The sequence below is a fragment of the Meleagris gallopavo genome, chromosome 23 (assembly GCF_905368555.1).
Source record: "Meleagris gallopavo chromosome 23, MGAL_WU_HG_1.1, whole genome shotgun sequence".
Taxonomy (NCBI): Eukaryota; Metazoa; Chordata; class Aves; order Galliformes; family Phasianidae; genus Meleagris; species Meleagris gallopavo.
The window spans coordinates 6520640-6534420 of NC_139426.1; the positions used below are offsets into that span (position 1 = coordinate 6520640).

At 63.4% G+C, this 13781-nt stretch overlaps 4 protein-coding genes across 7 annotated transcripts; 2 read left to right on the forward strand and 2 right to left on the reverse strand.

Moving 5' to 3' along the window:
* The first annotated feature begins 552 nt into the window (after window positions 1-552).
* On the forward strand, window positions 553-4120 carry LOC104914205 (E3 ubiquitin-protein ligase TRIM62). The gene is made up of 6 exons (XM_085242153.1): window positions 553-743; window positions 1554-1989; window positions 2682-2777; window positions 2885-3141; window positions 3208-3323; window positions 3405-4120. The coding sequence occupies exons 2-6, from the start codon at window positions 1582-1584 to the stop codon at window positions 3953-3955; spliced, it is 1428 nt and encodes a 475-aa protein (XP_085098279.1). The 5' UTR covers window positions 553-743; window positions 1554-1581; the 3' UTR covers window positions 3956-4120.
* A 364-nt stretch (window positions 4121-4484) lies between these two features.
* SVBP (small vasohibin binding protein) lies at window positions 4485-5687 on the forward strand. Its single transcript, XM_085242178.1, has 2 exons — window positions 4485-4706; window positions 4793-5687. Exons 1-2 carry the CDS (start codon window positions 4590-4592, stop codon window positions 4877-4879), a joined length of 204 nt encoding a protein of 67 aa, XP_085098304.1. The 5' UTR covers window positions 4485-4589; the 3' UTR covers window positions 4880-5687.
* On the reverse strand, window positions 5334-8691 carry TMEM269 (transmembrane protein 269). 2 transcript variants are annotated; one of them, XM_019622538.3, is made up of 7 exons: window positions 8548-8625; window positions 7597-7641; window positions 6993-7140; window positions 6826-6923; window positions 6611-6754; window positions 6342-6542; window positions 5334-6217 (listed from the first exon to the last, which is right to left on the reverse strand). In XM_019622538.3, exons 1-7 carry the CDS (start codon window positions 8570-8572, stop codon window positions 6108-6110), a joined length of 771 nt encoding a protein of 256 aa, XP_019478083.1. In that variant the 5' UTR covers window positions 8573-8625; the 3' UTR covers window positions 5334-6107. The 2 variants fall into 2 exon arrangements, with proteins under 2 accessions (XP_019478083.1, XP_010721180.1); XM_010722878.4 differs by lacking the exon at window positions 7597-7641 and having other exon boundaries at window positions 8548-8691.
* Window positions 8692-8826: 135 nt separating this feature from the next.
* CELA3B (chymotrypsin like elastase 3B) lies at window positions 8827-13614 on the reverse strand. Of its 3 annotated transcripts, XM_010722880.3 has the most exons (8): window positions 13151-13605; window positions 12989-13068; window positions 12453-12550; window positions 12100-12234; window positions 11860-11996; window positions 10750-10895; window positions 10520-10672; window positions 9888-9983 (listed from the first exon to the last, which is right to left on the reverse strand). In XM_010722880.3, exons 1-8 carry the CDS (start codon window positions 13428-13430, stop codon window positions 9963-9965), a joined length of 1050 nt encoding a protein of 349 aa, XP_010721182.2. In that variant the 5' UTR covers window positions 13431-13605; the 3' UTR covers window positions 9888-9962. The 3 variants fall into 3 exon arrangements, with proteins under 3 accessions (XP_085098288.1, XP_085098289.1, XP_010721182.2); XM_085242162.1 differs by having other exon boundaries at window positions 8827-10672; window positions 13151-13614; XM_085242163.1 differs by lacking the exons at window positions 12989-13068; window positions 13151-13605 and having other exon boundaries at window positions 8827-10672; window positions 11860-12027.
* Between the last annotated feature and the right edge of the window lie 167 nt (window positions 13615-13781).

The following is a 13781-nucleotide window of genomic DNA, read 5'->3' on the forward strand; positions in this document are numbered from 1 at the left end:
ACTGAGTTTAGGGATGATGCTAAACTTGGGGATCACGTTTTGGCTTAAGATCAATGCTGAATTGGAGACAATGGTTTGATTTGGTGGCAAGGCTGAAATTAGTGACAATGGTTTGCTTGGGGATGATGCTGAACTTGGGGACAATGCTTCAATTTGGGGACAATGCTAAAGACGATTTGGAGACGATGTAGAGTTTGGAACGCTGCTTCAGTTTAGGGACAGCGCTGAACTTGGGGCAATAGTGAACTTGGGGGCAATGCTGAATTTGAGGACAATGCTGAATTGGGGCTCAGCACTGAATTTGGGGTCTGTGCAGAATTAGGGGGTGACACCTGCGCTGTTAGGATGCCGGCAGCCGTGCACGTCCAGCGCTGTGCCTGTGCCCCCCCCGGGCCCCTGTCCCTCGTCACTGATAATAACACGGAGGAGGAAAGGTCGGGACGGGGAAGAGAGGGACGGGGCGCGGTCCCTTTAAGAACCCCCCCCTCCGGGCGGTGGTACGCGCCGCAGGGCCGCGCCGCGCGGGGGACAATGGGGCGGGGCGGTACCACTGTGGCTGCGGGGAGGGGGGAGAGGAGAAGGCAGGAAGTGCTGCGCGGCCCCGCCCCCTTCTCCTCGCCCACCCCCCGCCCGGCGCGGCGGGGAGCGGTGCGTGAGGCGGCGGCGGGTCCGCTTACCCGGGCACGGCAGCGGGCAGCGGCGGCGGGCGGCGGGCGGCGGGCAGCGGCGGCGGCGGCGGCGGGGTGAGGCCTCGAACCCGGGTCCTGAGTGCGGCGGGGCGCGGAGCCGGGGGCAGGATTCGAACCGGCGTCCTCCGGATGCGGCCTCGGCGCTGGGTGCCCCCGCTGCAGCCCCGCGGGTAGCAGCAGCCCGGGGCCCCACCGCAGCCCGAGCCCCGGCGTCCACCGTGCCAACCTCAGCCCCCCGTGCCCCCTGCTCTTCATCCCACCATTGCAGCTCCGTGCCCCCCCGTATCCTCCTGATCCCCAACGTCCCCAGTACCAACCTCAAGCCTCCCATATGCCCCCGACGCCCAGCCCACCTATTCCATCCTGACCCTCAGCATTCCTCCCCATCGTCCTCGGCCTCCCCTATTACCATCTGACCCCCAGCATCCCTATTACCATCCTCAATCCCCTCATATCCCTCTGCTCCCCATCCTCACATCCCTCACATCCCTCTGACCCCCAGCATCACCCTCAACAGCTTCAGCCCCCCCCATATCACCCTGACCCTCACCCCCTCTTATCAGCTTGACCCCCAGCATCTCCAATACCAACCCCAGTTCCCTCCATATCCCTCTGACCCCCAGCATCACCCACATCGACTTTAGCCCCCTCATCACGCTGATCTCCACCCTCCATATCCCCTCATCCCCAGTCCCCCTATTACATCCTGACCCTTAGCCCCCTCATATCACCCTGACCCCCAACCCCCATACCAATCTGACCCCTCTATTGCAGCCTCACTCCCGCCCCCTCCCATTACAGCCCCACTGCAGCCCCCCATTCGCATCCTGCCCCCGTTTGCAGCACTCTCACCCCCTTTTGCAGCCCAACCGTCCCCCCCTGCAGCCCGGCCATGGCCTGCAGCCTGAAGGATGAGCTGCTGTGCTCCATCTGCCTCAGCATCTACCAGGACCCGGTGAGCTTCGGCTGCGAGCACTACTTCTGCCGCCGCTGCATCACAGAGCATTGGGTGCGCCAGGAGCCGCAGGGCGCTCGCGACTGCCCTGAGTGCCGCCGCACCTTCACCGAGCCCACGCTGGCCCCCAGCCTGAAGCTGGCCAACATCGTGGAGCGCTACAGCGCCTTCCCCCTGGATGCCATCCTGGGGGCTCAGCGCAGCCCCTTCCCCTGCAAGGACCACGAGAAGGTGAAGCTCTTCTGCCTCACCGACCGCACTGTTGTCTGCTTCTTCTGCGACGAGCCGGCCATGCACGAGCAGCACCAGGTCACCAACGTGGATGATGCCTTTGAGGAGCTGCAGGTGGGCGTCTGGCTGTCTGTTTGTCCCTGAACATCCATCCCCCCTCGTTCCCGGAGTTGTAGTGTCTGTGGGATGCTCTGTCCATCCGTGTGCACCGTGCAGCACAGTGTCCATCTGTCCACGTTCAGGACAGCCAGAGCTCCCTCTGCGTGTTTGCACATGGCTCTGGTTTGCTGCTCCCCATACAATCCCCTTGTCTATCCCCACAAGTGGAGTGCGATCCTCTGTCCATCTGTCCATCCGCACTGTGTGGCCACCCACCCATCCGTCCATCTGTCTGTCCCTCCATGTGGCTCTGCTGGGCTGCTCCCTGGGGATCCCCAAGCAGCCCCAAACCACACCCTCTCCTGTCCCACACAGGACCCCACCTCCCACAGCAGCACCAAGTCCCATCTCCAGACCTGCTGTATCGGGGCAGCTTTGTGCCATGTGCTGACCCTCAAGGGTTCTGATCACCACAGTGCCAGCTTAGCCCCATGATGGATATCTATGGGGCTGTGGGGTTGCCCCTCAGCTCTCCCAACACCTCAGCGTCGCGCTGCTGGTGGCTGGGAGCACTGTTTGAGCGTGGGGCAGGCACAAAGCTTTGCATTTTCCCTACGCCCCTTGGAACATTGCTGCTGTGGGGTGGGGAAGCAGGCAGTGCGGTGGGGCCAGGGCGGAGCACGGGGTCAGAGCGCTCTGTGTTGCAGCGGGAGCTGAAGGAGCAGCTGCAGGGCCTGCAGGAGAGCGAGCGAGGCCACACCGAGGCCCTGCACCTCCTCAAGAGGCAGCTGGCCGACACCAAGGTAGGAGCGAGGCTGTGGGGACGTGCCCCGAGTCCCTGCCCCCTCCCCACACGCTCTGCCGGGATGCTGACGGACCCACGGCCCGGCCGTGCCCCCCCCCTCCTCAGTCATCGGCCAAAAGCCTGCGGGCCACCATCGGCGAGGCCTTTGAGCGGCTGCACCGGCTGCTGCGGGAGCGGCAGAAGGCGATGCTGGAGGAGCTGGAGGCCGACACGGCGCGGACGCTGACCGACATCGAGCAGAAGATCCAGCGCTACAGCCAGCAGCTGCGCAAGGTGCAGGAGGGCAGCCAGATCCTGCAGGAGCGCCTGGCCGAGGCTGACAAGCACGCCTTCCTGGCCGGCGTCGCGTCCCTGTCCGAGAGGTGGGTGGGTGCCGCGGGGCGGGGGGTGCCCACGGAGCTCCGTGCCCATTGCCGCCCATCCCGCAGGCTGAAGGGGAAGATCCACGAGACCAACCTGACCTACGAAGACTTCCCCACCTCCAAGTACATGGGGCCGCTGCAGTACACCATCTGGAAGTCGCTCTTTCAGGACATCCACCCGGGTGAGTGTGAGGGCGCGGGGAGGTGAGAGGGGGTCACCGTGCCCCCCGTGCCTGGGGATGCTGACGCCCGCTGTTCCGCAGTGCCCGCGGCGCTGACGCTGGACCCCGGCACGGCCCACCAGCGCCTCATCCTCTCTGACGACTGCACCATCGTGGCCTACGGCAACCTGCACCCGCAGCCGCTGCAGGACTCGCCACGCCGCTTCGACGTGGAGGTGTCAGTGCTGGGCACGCAGGCGTTCGGCGGTGGCGTGCACTACTGGGAGGTGGTGGTGTCTGAGAAGACGCAGTGGATGATCGGGTTGGCGCACGAGGCCGTCACCCGCAAGGGCAGCATCCAGATCCAGCCCAGCCGCGGCTTCTACTGCATCGTCATGCACGACGGGAACCAGTACAGCGCCTGCACCGAGCCCTGGACGCGGCTCAACGTCAAGAGCAAGCTGGAGAAGGTGGGCGTCTTCCTGGACTATGACAAGGGGCTGCTCATCTTCTACAACGCCGACGACATGTCCTGGCTCTACACCTTCCGGGAGAAATTCCCCGGGAAGCTCTGCTCCTACTTCAGCCCCGGGCAGAGCCACGCCAACGGGAAGAACGTCCAACCGCTGCGCATCAACACCGTCCGCATCTAGCGGGACCCCGCGGGGTGGCGGCGGGACGGGGCCGCGCTGATGCCCGCGGGGCGCAGCCGACTTTGGGTACCGGGCACGGCACGGCTGGTGTCCCCGTCCTGTGCTTCCACGCGGCCCCGCGGGTCCGGCCCTGCTCCGGCCGCTGCAATAAATGGTGCATTTGGAGCCGAGGGGCTGTGGTGCAGCCCCTGCGCGGGGTGAGGGACGCCGTGCCGTCCTGTGCCACGCGTTGTGCGGGGGCTAGAGGTGCGGATGGTGCAGCGGTGCTGACAGAAGTTGTGCCCGGCAGGGGGTGTGCGGTAGTTACGGTAGTGCGGCTGTTACGTGGGGGTTTGGGGGCGTGGTGTCCTGCGTAGGGCGTAGGGCTGTGCAATATAAACAGCAGAGATGGTGCGATGTGTGGGGCGCGATGATGTGTGGGGCTGCGCTACTTGGAGGGCTGGCACAGTGAGCAGTACTGCTGGAGGCTGCCCCGCCGCTCTCCTCCCGCCCGCCAGGGGGCGCTACGGCACCGCGCGCGCTCTAGCCTCCCGGTCTCGCTGATCGCGCATGCGCGGTGGAGGGGCCCGGCCGCCGCCATCTTGCAGCGGGCGCCGTCCCGCCGGTAGCGGGGCGCGGCCCGGCCGGCCCGGCCATGGAGCCGAGCGGGGGGCGGAAGGAGAGGCCGAAGGGCCGGGAGCCGGCGGCGCGCCTGGAGAAGGCCAAGCAGAGGTCGGCCCAGCAGGAGCTGAAGCAGCGGCAGCGCGCGGAGGTGAGCGGGGCGGGTCGAGCCGGGGCGGGCCGAGCCGGGGCCTCGAGCGGCGCCTCACCGCGGTGCCTCCCCGCCCCTCCCCGCAGATCTACGCGCTGAACCGCGTGATGACGGAGCTGGAGCAGCGGCAGTTCGACGCCTTCTGCAAGCAGATGCAGGCCGGCGGGGAGTGAGGGCCGGGCCCGGCGCCGTGGCAGCGGCAGGCAGCACGGAGCAGCCCGGCCCTTCCCTAACTCGCTATTTACGCCCTGACAAACGCCTCCTCGTTGTTATTTTCTGCTTTCTTTTTATCTTTTTTTCTAAATAAAACCAGCGGTCCTTCCTCCGCCTGCTGCTCGCACGCAGCAGGCCGGCCCGAGCCCCCCGGGATCGCAGGGCCACGTGCCAGACCAGCTGCAGCCGATGGCCGCCAGCCACCCTGCGCAGCCCCTCCGCCCGTTGGCAGCACTGCGGGGCTTCGGGCTGCTCGCCCTGCGACGGGGTCGTTCTGTCCGTCTGCAGCTGCCAGAGCTGCAGGATCTCCCTGGAGGTGCGGAGTGACGGAGCCGCTCTGCTTCCTCTGCTGCTCAGCGAGGTCTGACCTTCACTTCCTTCCCCCACCCCACGCTCCCAGAGCGAGCGGCGCAGTTGTTCTCCAGCTTTTTTATTTCCAGAGAGTTCGGCCCCAGGGTTTCAGGTTCCATTTTTCCCTTCCACATTCCTTCCTCCCTCCCACACCTCATTGACCGGACGCAGAAAGGAAAAAAAGAACACGCTTCAGATATATGGTGACACGTCAGAAATAAATACCGGAGCGCTCCCCGTGCCTCAGGGCTGGGCTTTGCAAGGAAATGGGGCACCCTCAGGTGTGATGGGTGGCCATCTCCTATCCCACCACGGACTGCCTGCTGCGGGGGCTGCTTCCTCCTCATGGTGAGGATTTGGGGGATGTAAAGCCGCCGCAACTGTGCCCTCACAATAAATTACTATGTACAGTGGGAATGCATTGGTCACACCTCCATCTGCGTCCCAGCTGGTGGGACTGGCAGGAGGCACCTGGGGGGTGGTTCCCCGGGAAGGGGGGCTGGTGCAAGGCTGTTGTTCTTCTGGCTGAGGGTACGGGTGCACAGGACAGGTTGGAGCCTGGCCTGAGCTCTGCTGGTGCCGAGTTCCCCTTTGCAGGAGCTCAGCTGTTTTCTAAGCAAGCTCCGTCATGGTGGGAAGCCCTGTGCGGCCACGGCATTGCACCTGCTGGGTTTGGAGTCTGCTGTCATGGCTCTCCTCCCTGGGAAGAGCTAACGAAGGTGGGGGGTGAGACAGCCTGGCGCTGGCACCCGAGAGTGAGGCAGAGGAGAGCTTTACTACGCGTGCGGTGGAGGTTAAGGCGGAGCGGTCCTCGCCGGAGCTGCTGCCGCTTGGCCATTAGGCTTTGCAGCTCCAGATGGCAAAGGGGAGTAGGATGTACGACGCCGACCAGGCGAGGTAGTAGATGGGAGCGAGCGTTGCGGGCGAGAACAGGACAGCCACAATGCCTGCAGGGGGGAACCGTCAGCATCGAGGGCAGAGCGGTGCTCCCACGCCTCCCTGGGTCGCTGCTCCGTGGGATGGCTGAGCACCCTCTGTGAAAGCGGGATGTGTTTTACCTCCGCTCCTTACCTCCGGCATAGATCGCTTTCTTCCAGCACTGTGATTCCAGCACCTTGTCGTGGGGGTAGAAGCCGCGGTCAACCATGAAGAGGACCATGGCGATAGCGGTGACACGCAGCAGCAGGACATGGCCGCCCGTCAGCAGAAAGGTGCTGGCCAGCAGTGAGGAAGCGTAGGGACACGGCAAGCCCCGGTAGGTGAAGGGGATCCCTGCGGGGTGCCATGTGCTCAGCCAGGAGCCCAGCGGGGTGCCCAACCCTGTGAGCCCCGAGCCTTACCGCTGGAGAAGAAGCAGAGGCGAGCAAAGACAGCCAGCACGTAGGTGATGGCCAGCAGTCCGTCCAGCACGCCGTGGGGCTGCAGCAGCAGTGCCGTGGCCAGCCCGAAGGACGTGAAGTCGGCGAAGTCATCCAGCTTGGCTCCTGCAGGGGGTAAGTGGGTGAGGGGGGCCGGCAGCCGGCTCCCCCGACACATCCGCAGCCCTGGGACTCACCCAGCGCTGAGCAGGCGTTGAGCTGCCGGGCGACGGCTCCGTCGGCCAAGTCGAGCAGGAAGCCCACCAGGAGCAGCCAGCAGGAGCAGTGGTACTGCCTGTAGGGGGAGAGGCGTCAGCCCCGCGCCGCTTTCCCCGCCTGCCCCCTTGCTCTGCGTGTCCCCCACCTGTTGAGGCTGCAGAGGATGGAGGAGAGCCCCACGATCAGGTTTGCCATGGAGAGCGCGTTGGCCGCATTTTTCCGGACGAACTCCAGCGCCTGTGCCCGTCCCACTGGCCTGCTCAGGAACAGCTTCTTGGTGTACTGGAAGATACCTGCAAGCCGCCGAGACGCCGGTCAAGGGCACAGATTCGAGGCTGGGAGTTATTTAAGCGCCCGAGGTAGCAGGTCGGTGCTCTGCCCCCCTCCGACAATGGGAAGGGGTCGGCGGAGGGTTGTGGGCAGGAGCCTTCGCGCAGCGCTTTCCCCCTCCTCCTCCTCCTCATGCTTCTGCACCTTTCCCCAAACCATTCAGGCTCTGCAAGCCCCTGCCTCTGTCTGCCCACGGGAGGCGAAGGAGAAAGTAAAACGCTACCAAAATAACAAAAAAAAAAAAAAGAAAAGAAAAGAAAAAAAAAAAACCAACCAACCAAACAGACAAAAAAGCCAAACCCAAGCTCAGAATAAAAGCCAACCCCAGTGTTAAGCTCTATTGATCTTATATACCTATAGGGCTACGCTTTAGAGAAAGTGTTAAGGGTCATGTCCTACTAGTGTGTTTTGCACCCTGCCTTTGCCGTGGTCCCAAAGCCAGGCAAGCTGGTGAGATCCTTCATCTGAAAGAAAACAGCACGTCAGAGCACAACAAGAGCCACAACCGCTCCCCCCCGCCGCCCCGGCACGGCCGGGTCCCCGCGCTCCCTCCTGCAGGAAGGAAATATTCCAAATATTCCTCTTTTCTGAGCGGGGTGGGGGTGCTGCTGCCGCTGACCTTTGGCCACCCCACCCCAGCTGCGGTTTGGGGCTGGGCAGGTGTGCATGGAAAAACACCCTGAGGAGGTGGGCATGGGGAGGTTTTCACCTCCAGCCCCATTTTTCTGCAAGAAACGGCGTTTTGGGGGCACTCAGCCCGTGTGTCACACTGTGCCCCCCTCAAGGCCGAGCGCTCTTTTGTCTGGGCTCCCCGTGCTGTGGGGAGGGGAAAAATGGGCAAAAGGCAGCACTTTGGGGTCTGACCGAAGTGGCCGCGGGTCCGAAGCGAAGCAGTGCCCAGCGGGCAGCACTGTGTTCTGCAGCATCACAATGCCACGCAGCGCCGTGCCCAGTCCTGGCATTCCCAGCCCCAAAGGCACAGAGATATGGGGAGAAAGAATGGGGTTCAGCCCCACTGCTGGCAGTGCTTTTTATTACTGTTTCTGGGGGGAAAAATACATGGATTTGGCTCTTTCCACATTGACCCCATGTGTGTTAGGGACACCTGCTCAGAACAGGGAGTTCCGGGGCAGGTTAGCACGAAGGCGGAGCAGGCTCAGCTCTCACTTCTCTCCATCCCCGGTTCACAGCGCCGCGGTGCACCCAGCCACGCAGAGCCGCTCTGCGCCGTCACCCCGAACCACCCCACGTCTGCAAACCTCACCCAGCCAACATCCACCAGGAAACCCAAAAACACCCAAACGGGCCGTTTTCTGACGGGAAGCCTTGCGCTGGGCCGGGGGGCGTCGGGGTGTCGAAGCGGGACTTACCGACCGGCGGTGACACCATCCACATGGCTGCAGCGTGGGGAAACTGAGGCAGCGGCCGGGCGGGCGCTGTGTGTGCGACGGTGACACCGTGTTATATAGGGACGGGCTTTGCTGGGAATGGGCTGAGTCACCCGTGGGGGTGGGTCCGGCCAGAGGACACACGGGGGTTTTGGAGGCGGCTGGCACCACGGAGAGGGAGGAGCTGCCTGGGGCTGCACGGCCTCGTGCCCATGCCAGGCTCACGGTGTCCATGCCAGCCTTACTGGAGCCGTGCCAGGCCCCGCAGCGCCTGTGCCAGGATCAAAGTTCCCAAGCCAGGCTCGTGGTGCGTGTGCCAGCCCCACACTGCCCTTGCCCGGCTCTCAGCACCCATGCCAAGTTTGCACCACCCATGCCAGGCTCAGAGCACCCATACGGCCTTGCACCACCCGTGCCAGCCTTGTAGAACCTTGCACCACCCGTAGCAGCCTTGCAGCACTCTCGCCACTCTTGCAGCACTCACATCAGCTGTGCAGCACCCATGCCAGGCTCGTAGCACCCACGGCAGCTGCCCCTGCCCGGCCCACCCACCTGTCCCAGCCTCATGCGGGCGGCACCGCTTGCACAAGGGTGTCACGAGCTGAGCTGGCTTCAGCAGCCAGAGCAAAGGGCCCCCCCAGGGAGCAAAGGTCCCCCTCACAGTCACAGGGGCCCATAAAACCCTACAGCCCTGCGCCTGCAGCGGGACGTGATGGGGATTTTCCATCCTGCTCAGGGTGGCCCCGTCCCCGCAGGGATGTGGGGCTCCCAGAGGGATGGGATGGGATGGGGGGAGCGGGGGCCCCATGCGTGCCGGGCGCCATCAAAGGGCCCTTTGTTCCCGGTCACGCGCCGCGGACGGTGGTTGCGAGGAGACGGCCGGGCCGGGAGGGCAGGAGGCGGCGGGCGAGAGCTGGGCACGGAGCTGCTGCCATGGCCGTGTGACCAGAATGGGGCACGCAGAGGGGACCTCCCCCCCCCTTGGCATCGGGGCACCTCGGGGCGCTTCTTCCTGTGGCCCAGGTGTCGGGTGCCCGTCCCCGTGGCACCTTTTGGGAAAACCACCCCCACGGCCTCAGGCGTCTTTGGGTGGAGGTTGGAGCCCGCTCCTGTGGCATCAGAGCACCTCGTGTCCATCCCTTTGATATCTGGATGTCTGCAGGTGCCCGTTCCTACGACATCACGGCACCGTGAGGGGATCCTTCCCGCAGCGCATGGCATCCCCGTGCGCCCATCCCTGCGGAGCTGCCGTGCTGCCCGCTCTGCCAGTGCCATCTGCTGGCAACGCAGCCACTCTCACCAGGTGCACGCACCCCCCCCCAACACACGGGACGCACGGGGTCAGCTCTGTGGGTTTATTTGCGCGCTGTGACGCACGGAGGTCGCTGCTGCCCCGCTCAGCTGCTGTTCGCCATGGTCTGGGAGAGAAGTGGTTCAGGGGGAGCTCGGCATCCCGGCACCCAATAAATATCAGAGCACCATGGCACCCCAGCACCCGGTACCCCAACATCTCAGCATCCCTGAGCCCGATACTGGGGCACTCTGACACCCCAGTGTCCTAGCACACTGGAACCCCAACACCCTGAGAGCTCGACACTCTGACATACCAGCGTCCCAGCAACCAGCATTTCAACATCTCAGCACCCCAACAACCAGCACCACAATATCCTAACACTAACATCCCAACGTCCCAATACCCCAGCATTCCAGCACCCCAGCTTCCCAACATCCCAGTGTCCCAGCACCCCAACACTCCAGTTTCCCAACACCCCACTTCCCAGCTTCCTAATTCTCCAGCACACCAACACCCCAACACTCCAGCATTCCAACATCCCAACACCCCAGCACTGCAACACCCCAGTGTCCCAGCCCCTGGCACCCCGGTACCCCACACCCTGGGCGTTCTGCCATCCCCACACTCTGGCACCCTACCATCCCAGCACCCAGTGCCCACCTCAGCAATCCAGTCCTCAAACGCAGAGACACGTGTGAAGACAGTGGGCTTCTTTGGAGTGTCGCAGCCCAGCGCAGACACAAAGCTGGCGATGCCGTGCACCTCCCAGTGCCCATCCTCAGCCTGGCAGTTCAGGGGGCCGCCCGAGTCGCCCTGGGGACAGGATGGGAGTCAGGATGGCTTCGGGTGCTCCAAGCCTTCGTCATGGTGCAGTGCAGCACAGCACTCACGTTACAGCCGGCCTGCTCAGCGCCGCCGGCACAGATCATCGTGGTGCGGATGGCAAGGCTGCCCCACCAGTCGGGCTGTGTGCACTGCTCGTGGTCTACCACAGGCATCAGAGCGTCCTGAAGTTTGTCTGGCAATGGTCCCCCCGCTGGCAATAGGGGTGGTGTTAGAGACCCAGGTGGACAACACTGTGCCCACCACCCTGCTCGCCAGCCTCAGCCATCCCACATCTATTCGATGTCCATCCCATGCCATCTACCCATCCATTTGTCCATCCATCCGTCCATCCATCCATCCATCCATCCCACAACCATCCCATGTCCATTACTCTATCCCACAGAGTCACAGAATCACAGGGGTAGGAAGGCACCTCAAGAGATCAAGTCCAATCTTCCTGCTAAAGCAGGTTTCCTACAATAGGTCACATAGGTTGGCATCCAGACAGATCTTGAATATCTCCATAGGAGACTCCACAATCTCTCTGGGCAATCTGTTCCAGTGGTCCATCACCCTTACCATAAAGGTACCATCTACCTATGCATCCATCCATCCATCCCTATAACCCTCATCCATCCATAAACCAACCATCCATCCATCCATTCATCTCATCCAACACCCATTTTTCCAACCATCCTACCTCCATCCTACAACCATCCGTTCATTCATCCATCCATAATCCATCCATCTATCCTACAGCTGGCTATTCCTCCACCCCACATCCATCCCACATCCACCCCACATCCACCCCTCATCCATCCGTCTACCATCCACCCATCCATCCATCCACCATCCATCCATCTACCCATCCATCATTCATCCCACATTTATCTCATATCCATCCACCATCCATCATCCAACCATCCATCCGTCCATCTACCCATCCATCATTCATCCCACATCCATCTCATATCCATCCATCCATCATCCATCATCCATCCATCCATCATCCATCCATCCACCCACCCATCATCCATTCAACATCCATTCCCACATCCCACATCCGTCCACCTCTCCCAACCAGCCTCCCACCCTTCCCTCCACCCCTCATCCTTCCCTCCATGCCCCATACCCTCCCCTCAGCCCCCGCCCCTCCCCTCCATCCCGGCACTCACTGGTCAGCCTCCCCCAGCCGCTCAGATAGCAGGGGTAGCCGTTGGGCAGCACGGTGCCCGCGGGCGGCAGCCGCCCCGTCTGCACGTAGTCGTTGAGCACAGCATTGCGCCGCAGCTTCAGCAGGGCGATGTCATTGCTGCACATGGGGACACGGGGGCAAGGTAACACTGGGGACACGTGTCACTGGTGTGAGGTCCCCAGGTGGGGACAGCATCCCTGCGCCGCCACGTCCCGCTCACCCGCAGGCCACGCAGAAGCTGTTCCACTTGGGGTGCACGAAGATGTCATCGGCTGCGACGGGGATGCGCTGCTCGGGGCCTTCTGCGGAGCTCATGTCGTACTCACCCAGCACCACCTCGTAGGTGAGCGTGGAGCTGCCCAGGGGACACCGTGCCCACTGACCCCAGGGGATGGGGCATCCTGCTCCCCGAACAACCTCTGCGCATCCCTCCCATCCCCGTCCTTGCCCCTGCTGCACCCTCACCACCTCAGTGCTGCACCGTGCATCCCTCCAAGCAACGCCGCATCACCCCACCCCCACACCCCATCCCTGTGCCCGCCCTGACCCCCACCCCGCAGGTGCCTGGCTCACGAGATGCAATGAGCGGCCGTCATCACCCAGTCGGGTGCGATGAGGGTTCCCCCGCAGGTGTGCCGGAAGGTGCCGTCACGCTCGTACTGCAGTGAGATCTGCGGGAGCACAGAGTTGGTGTGGTGTCACCCACCGCAGTGTCCCCATCCCTGTCCCCTAAACAACCCTAACCCCACAACAGCCCTAACCCTAAGCGTGACTATAAAGATAATGATAACCTCAATCGTAGCCATAAACTAATTCTAACCCCAGTCCTCATCATAACTGCAACCCCAACCTTAGTTTCATCATAACCCCAACCTCAACTCTAACCTCAATCCTAATGTTCACCCCAACCCCAACCTCAACCTCAACTCCAACCCTAACTCTAGCTACAACTATAATCCCAACTCTAGCCCTAATCCCAACCCTAACCTTAGCCATAACCCCCAGTCCCAAACTCAGCCTCAACCCTAACTCCAACCTTAACCCTAACCCCAACTCCAAACCTAACCCCAAAACCTCAACCCCAACCCAAACCAACCCATGTTGCTCACCTGCCACGGCCAGCTGTACGGCACCGCATCCTGCCCATTCACAACCCGTGACCCACCGGGCAGCACGGCAGCGTGGCAGCCTGCACAGTGGGGTGATCGTCACCCAGGGGGTCACCCGGACCCCCCAAAGTGGGGACAACAGCGGGTTTGGGAACAGCTTACCACCAGCCAGCAGCAGCAGGGGGACGAGGAGTGCCAGCATCGTGCTCGGGGCTCGGCCAGGTGGCACGAGGCGCCCGCCAGCCTTAAATCCCCCCCTTATCAGAGGCCTCCCCGGCCCAAGGCCAACCCTGGGAGCGGGCAGCCGGTGCCCAGCTGGGCTCTGCACGGTGTGGGGCGGCCCTGTGGGGTCGGGGCTGCGAGCCCTCCCTATGTGGACAGCGCTGGGGGATGGGGTGGTGACCCAGCGCCTCGCAGGGAGCACAGCGGGGTGCTGCCCCATGGGAGCCACGCAGGTGTGGGGCCGGGGTTAACCATTAACACCCAGCCTTGGGGGGAGCACGCGGCCTCCGGTGCCCTACCGGGCAGGTGCAGGCGCCGCTACAGCCCCACGCAGCCCCGTGCTGCACCCCCACAGCCCCATCTCCCCAACGTGCCCCTCTGCGGCCCGCAGCGCCCCCCACACCCTCACAGCCCCCCATGTCCCCCGCACACCCACACCCCCTACGCTCCCCGTACCCCCACAGCTCCCGCTCCCCCCCCGGTACCCCCACAGCCCCATCACCCCACACCGCGCTCCCAATGCCCCCGAATGCCCCCGCGGTGCCCCGCGTCCCCGCGCAGCCCCGTGTCG

Bases quoted from the DNA above. Each gene is read 5' to 3' on its own strand.
- LOC104914205 (XM_085242153.1), top strand. From the start codon at position 1,582: ATGGCCTGCAGCCTGAAGGATGAGCTGCTGTGCTCCATCTGCCTCAGC. The intron at 3,142-3,207 runs GTGGGTGGGTGC...CCCATCCCGCAG, and splicing joins GTCGCGTCCCTGTCCGAGAG to GCTGAAGGGGAAGATCCACG. The intron at 3,324-3,404 runs GTGAGTGTGAGG...GCTGTTCCGCAG, and splicing joins CTTTCAGGACATCCACCCGG to TGCCCGCGGCGCTGACGCTG.
- TMEM269 (XM_019622538.3), bottom strand. From the start codon at position 8,572: ATGTGGATGGTGTCACCGCCGGTCG. The intron at 7,642-8,547 runs GTAAGTCCCGCT...GTTTTCTTTCAG, and splicing joins GATGGTGTCACCGCCGGTCG to ATGAAGGATCTCACCAGCTT. The intron at 7,141-7,596 runs GCAGGGTGCAAA...GGCGGCTTGCAG, and splicing joins GCTTTGGGACCACGGCAAAG to GTATCTTCCAGTACACCAAG.
- SVBP (XM_085242178.1), top strand. From the start codon at position 4,590: ATGGAGCCGAGCGGGGGGCGGAAGGAGAGGCCGAAGGGCCGGGAGCCG. The intron at 4,707-4,792 runs GTGAGCGGGGCG...CCCTCCCCGCAG, and splicing joins AGCAGCGGCAGCGCGCGGAG to ATCTACGCGCTGAACCGCGT.
- CELA3B (XM_085242162.1), bottom strand. From the start codon at position 13,430: ATGGGGCAGCACCCCGCTGTGCTCCCTGCGAGGCGCTGGGTCACCACC. The intron at 12,235-12,452 runs GTGAGCCAGGCA...TCCCCTGGGCAG, and splicing joins ACGGCCGCTCATTGCATCTC to CTCCACGCTCACCTACGAGG. The intron at 10,673-10,749 runs GTGAGTGCTGTG...TCCTGTCCCCAG, and splicing joins CTGAGCAGGCCGGCTGTAAC to GGCGACTCGGGCGGCCCCCT.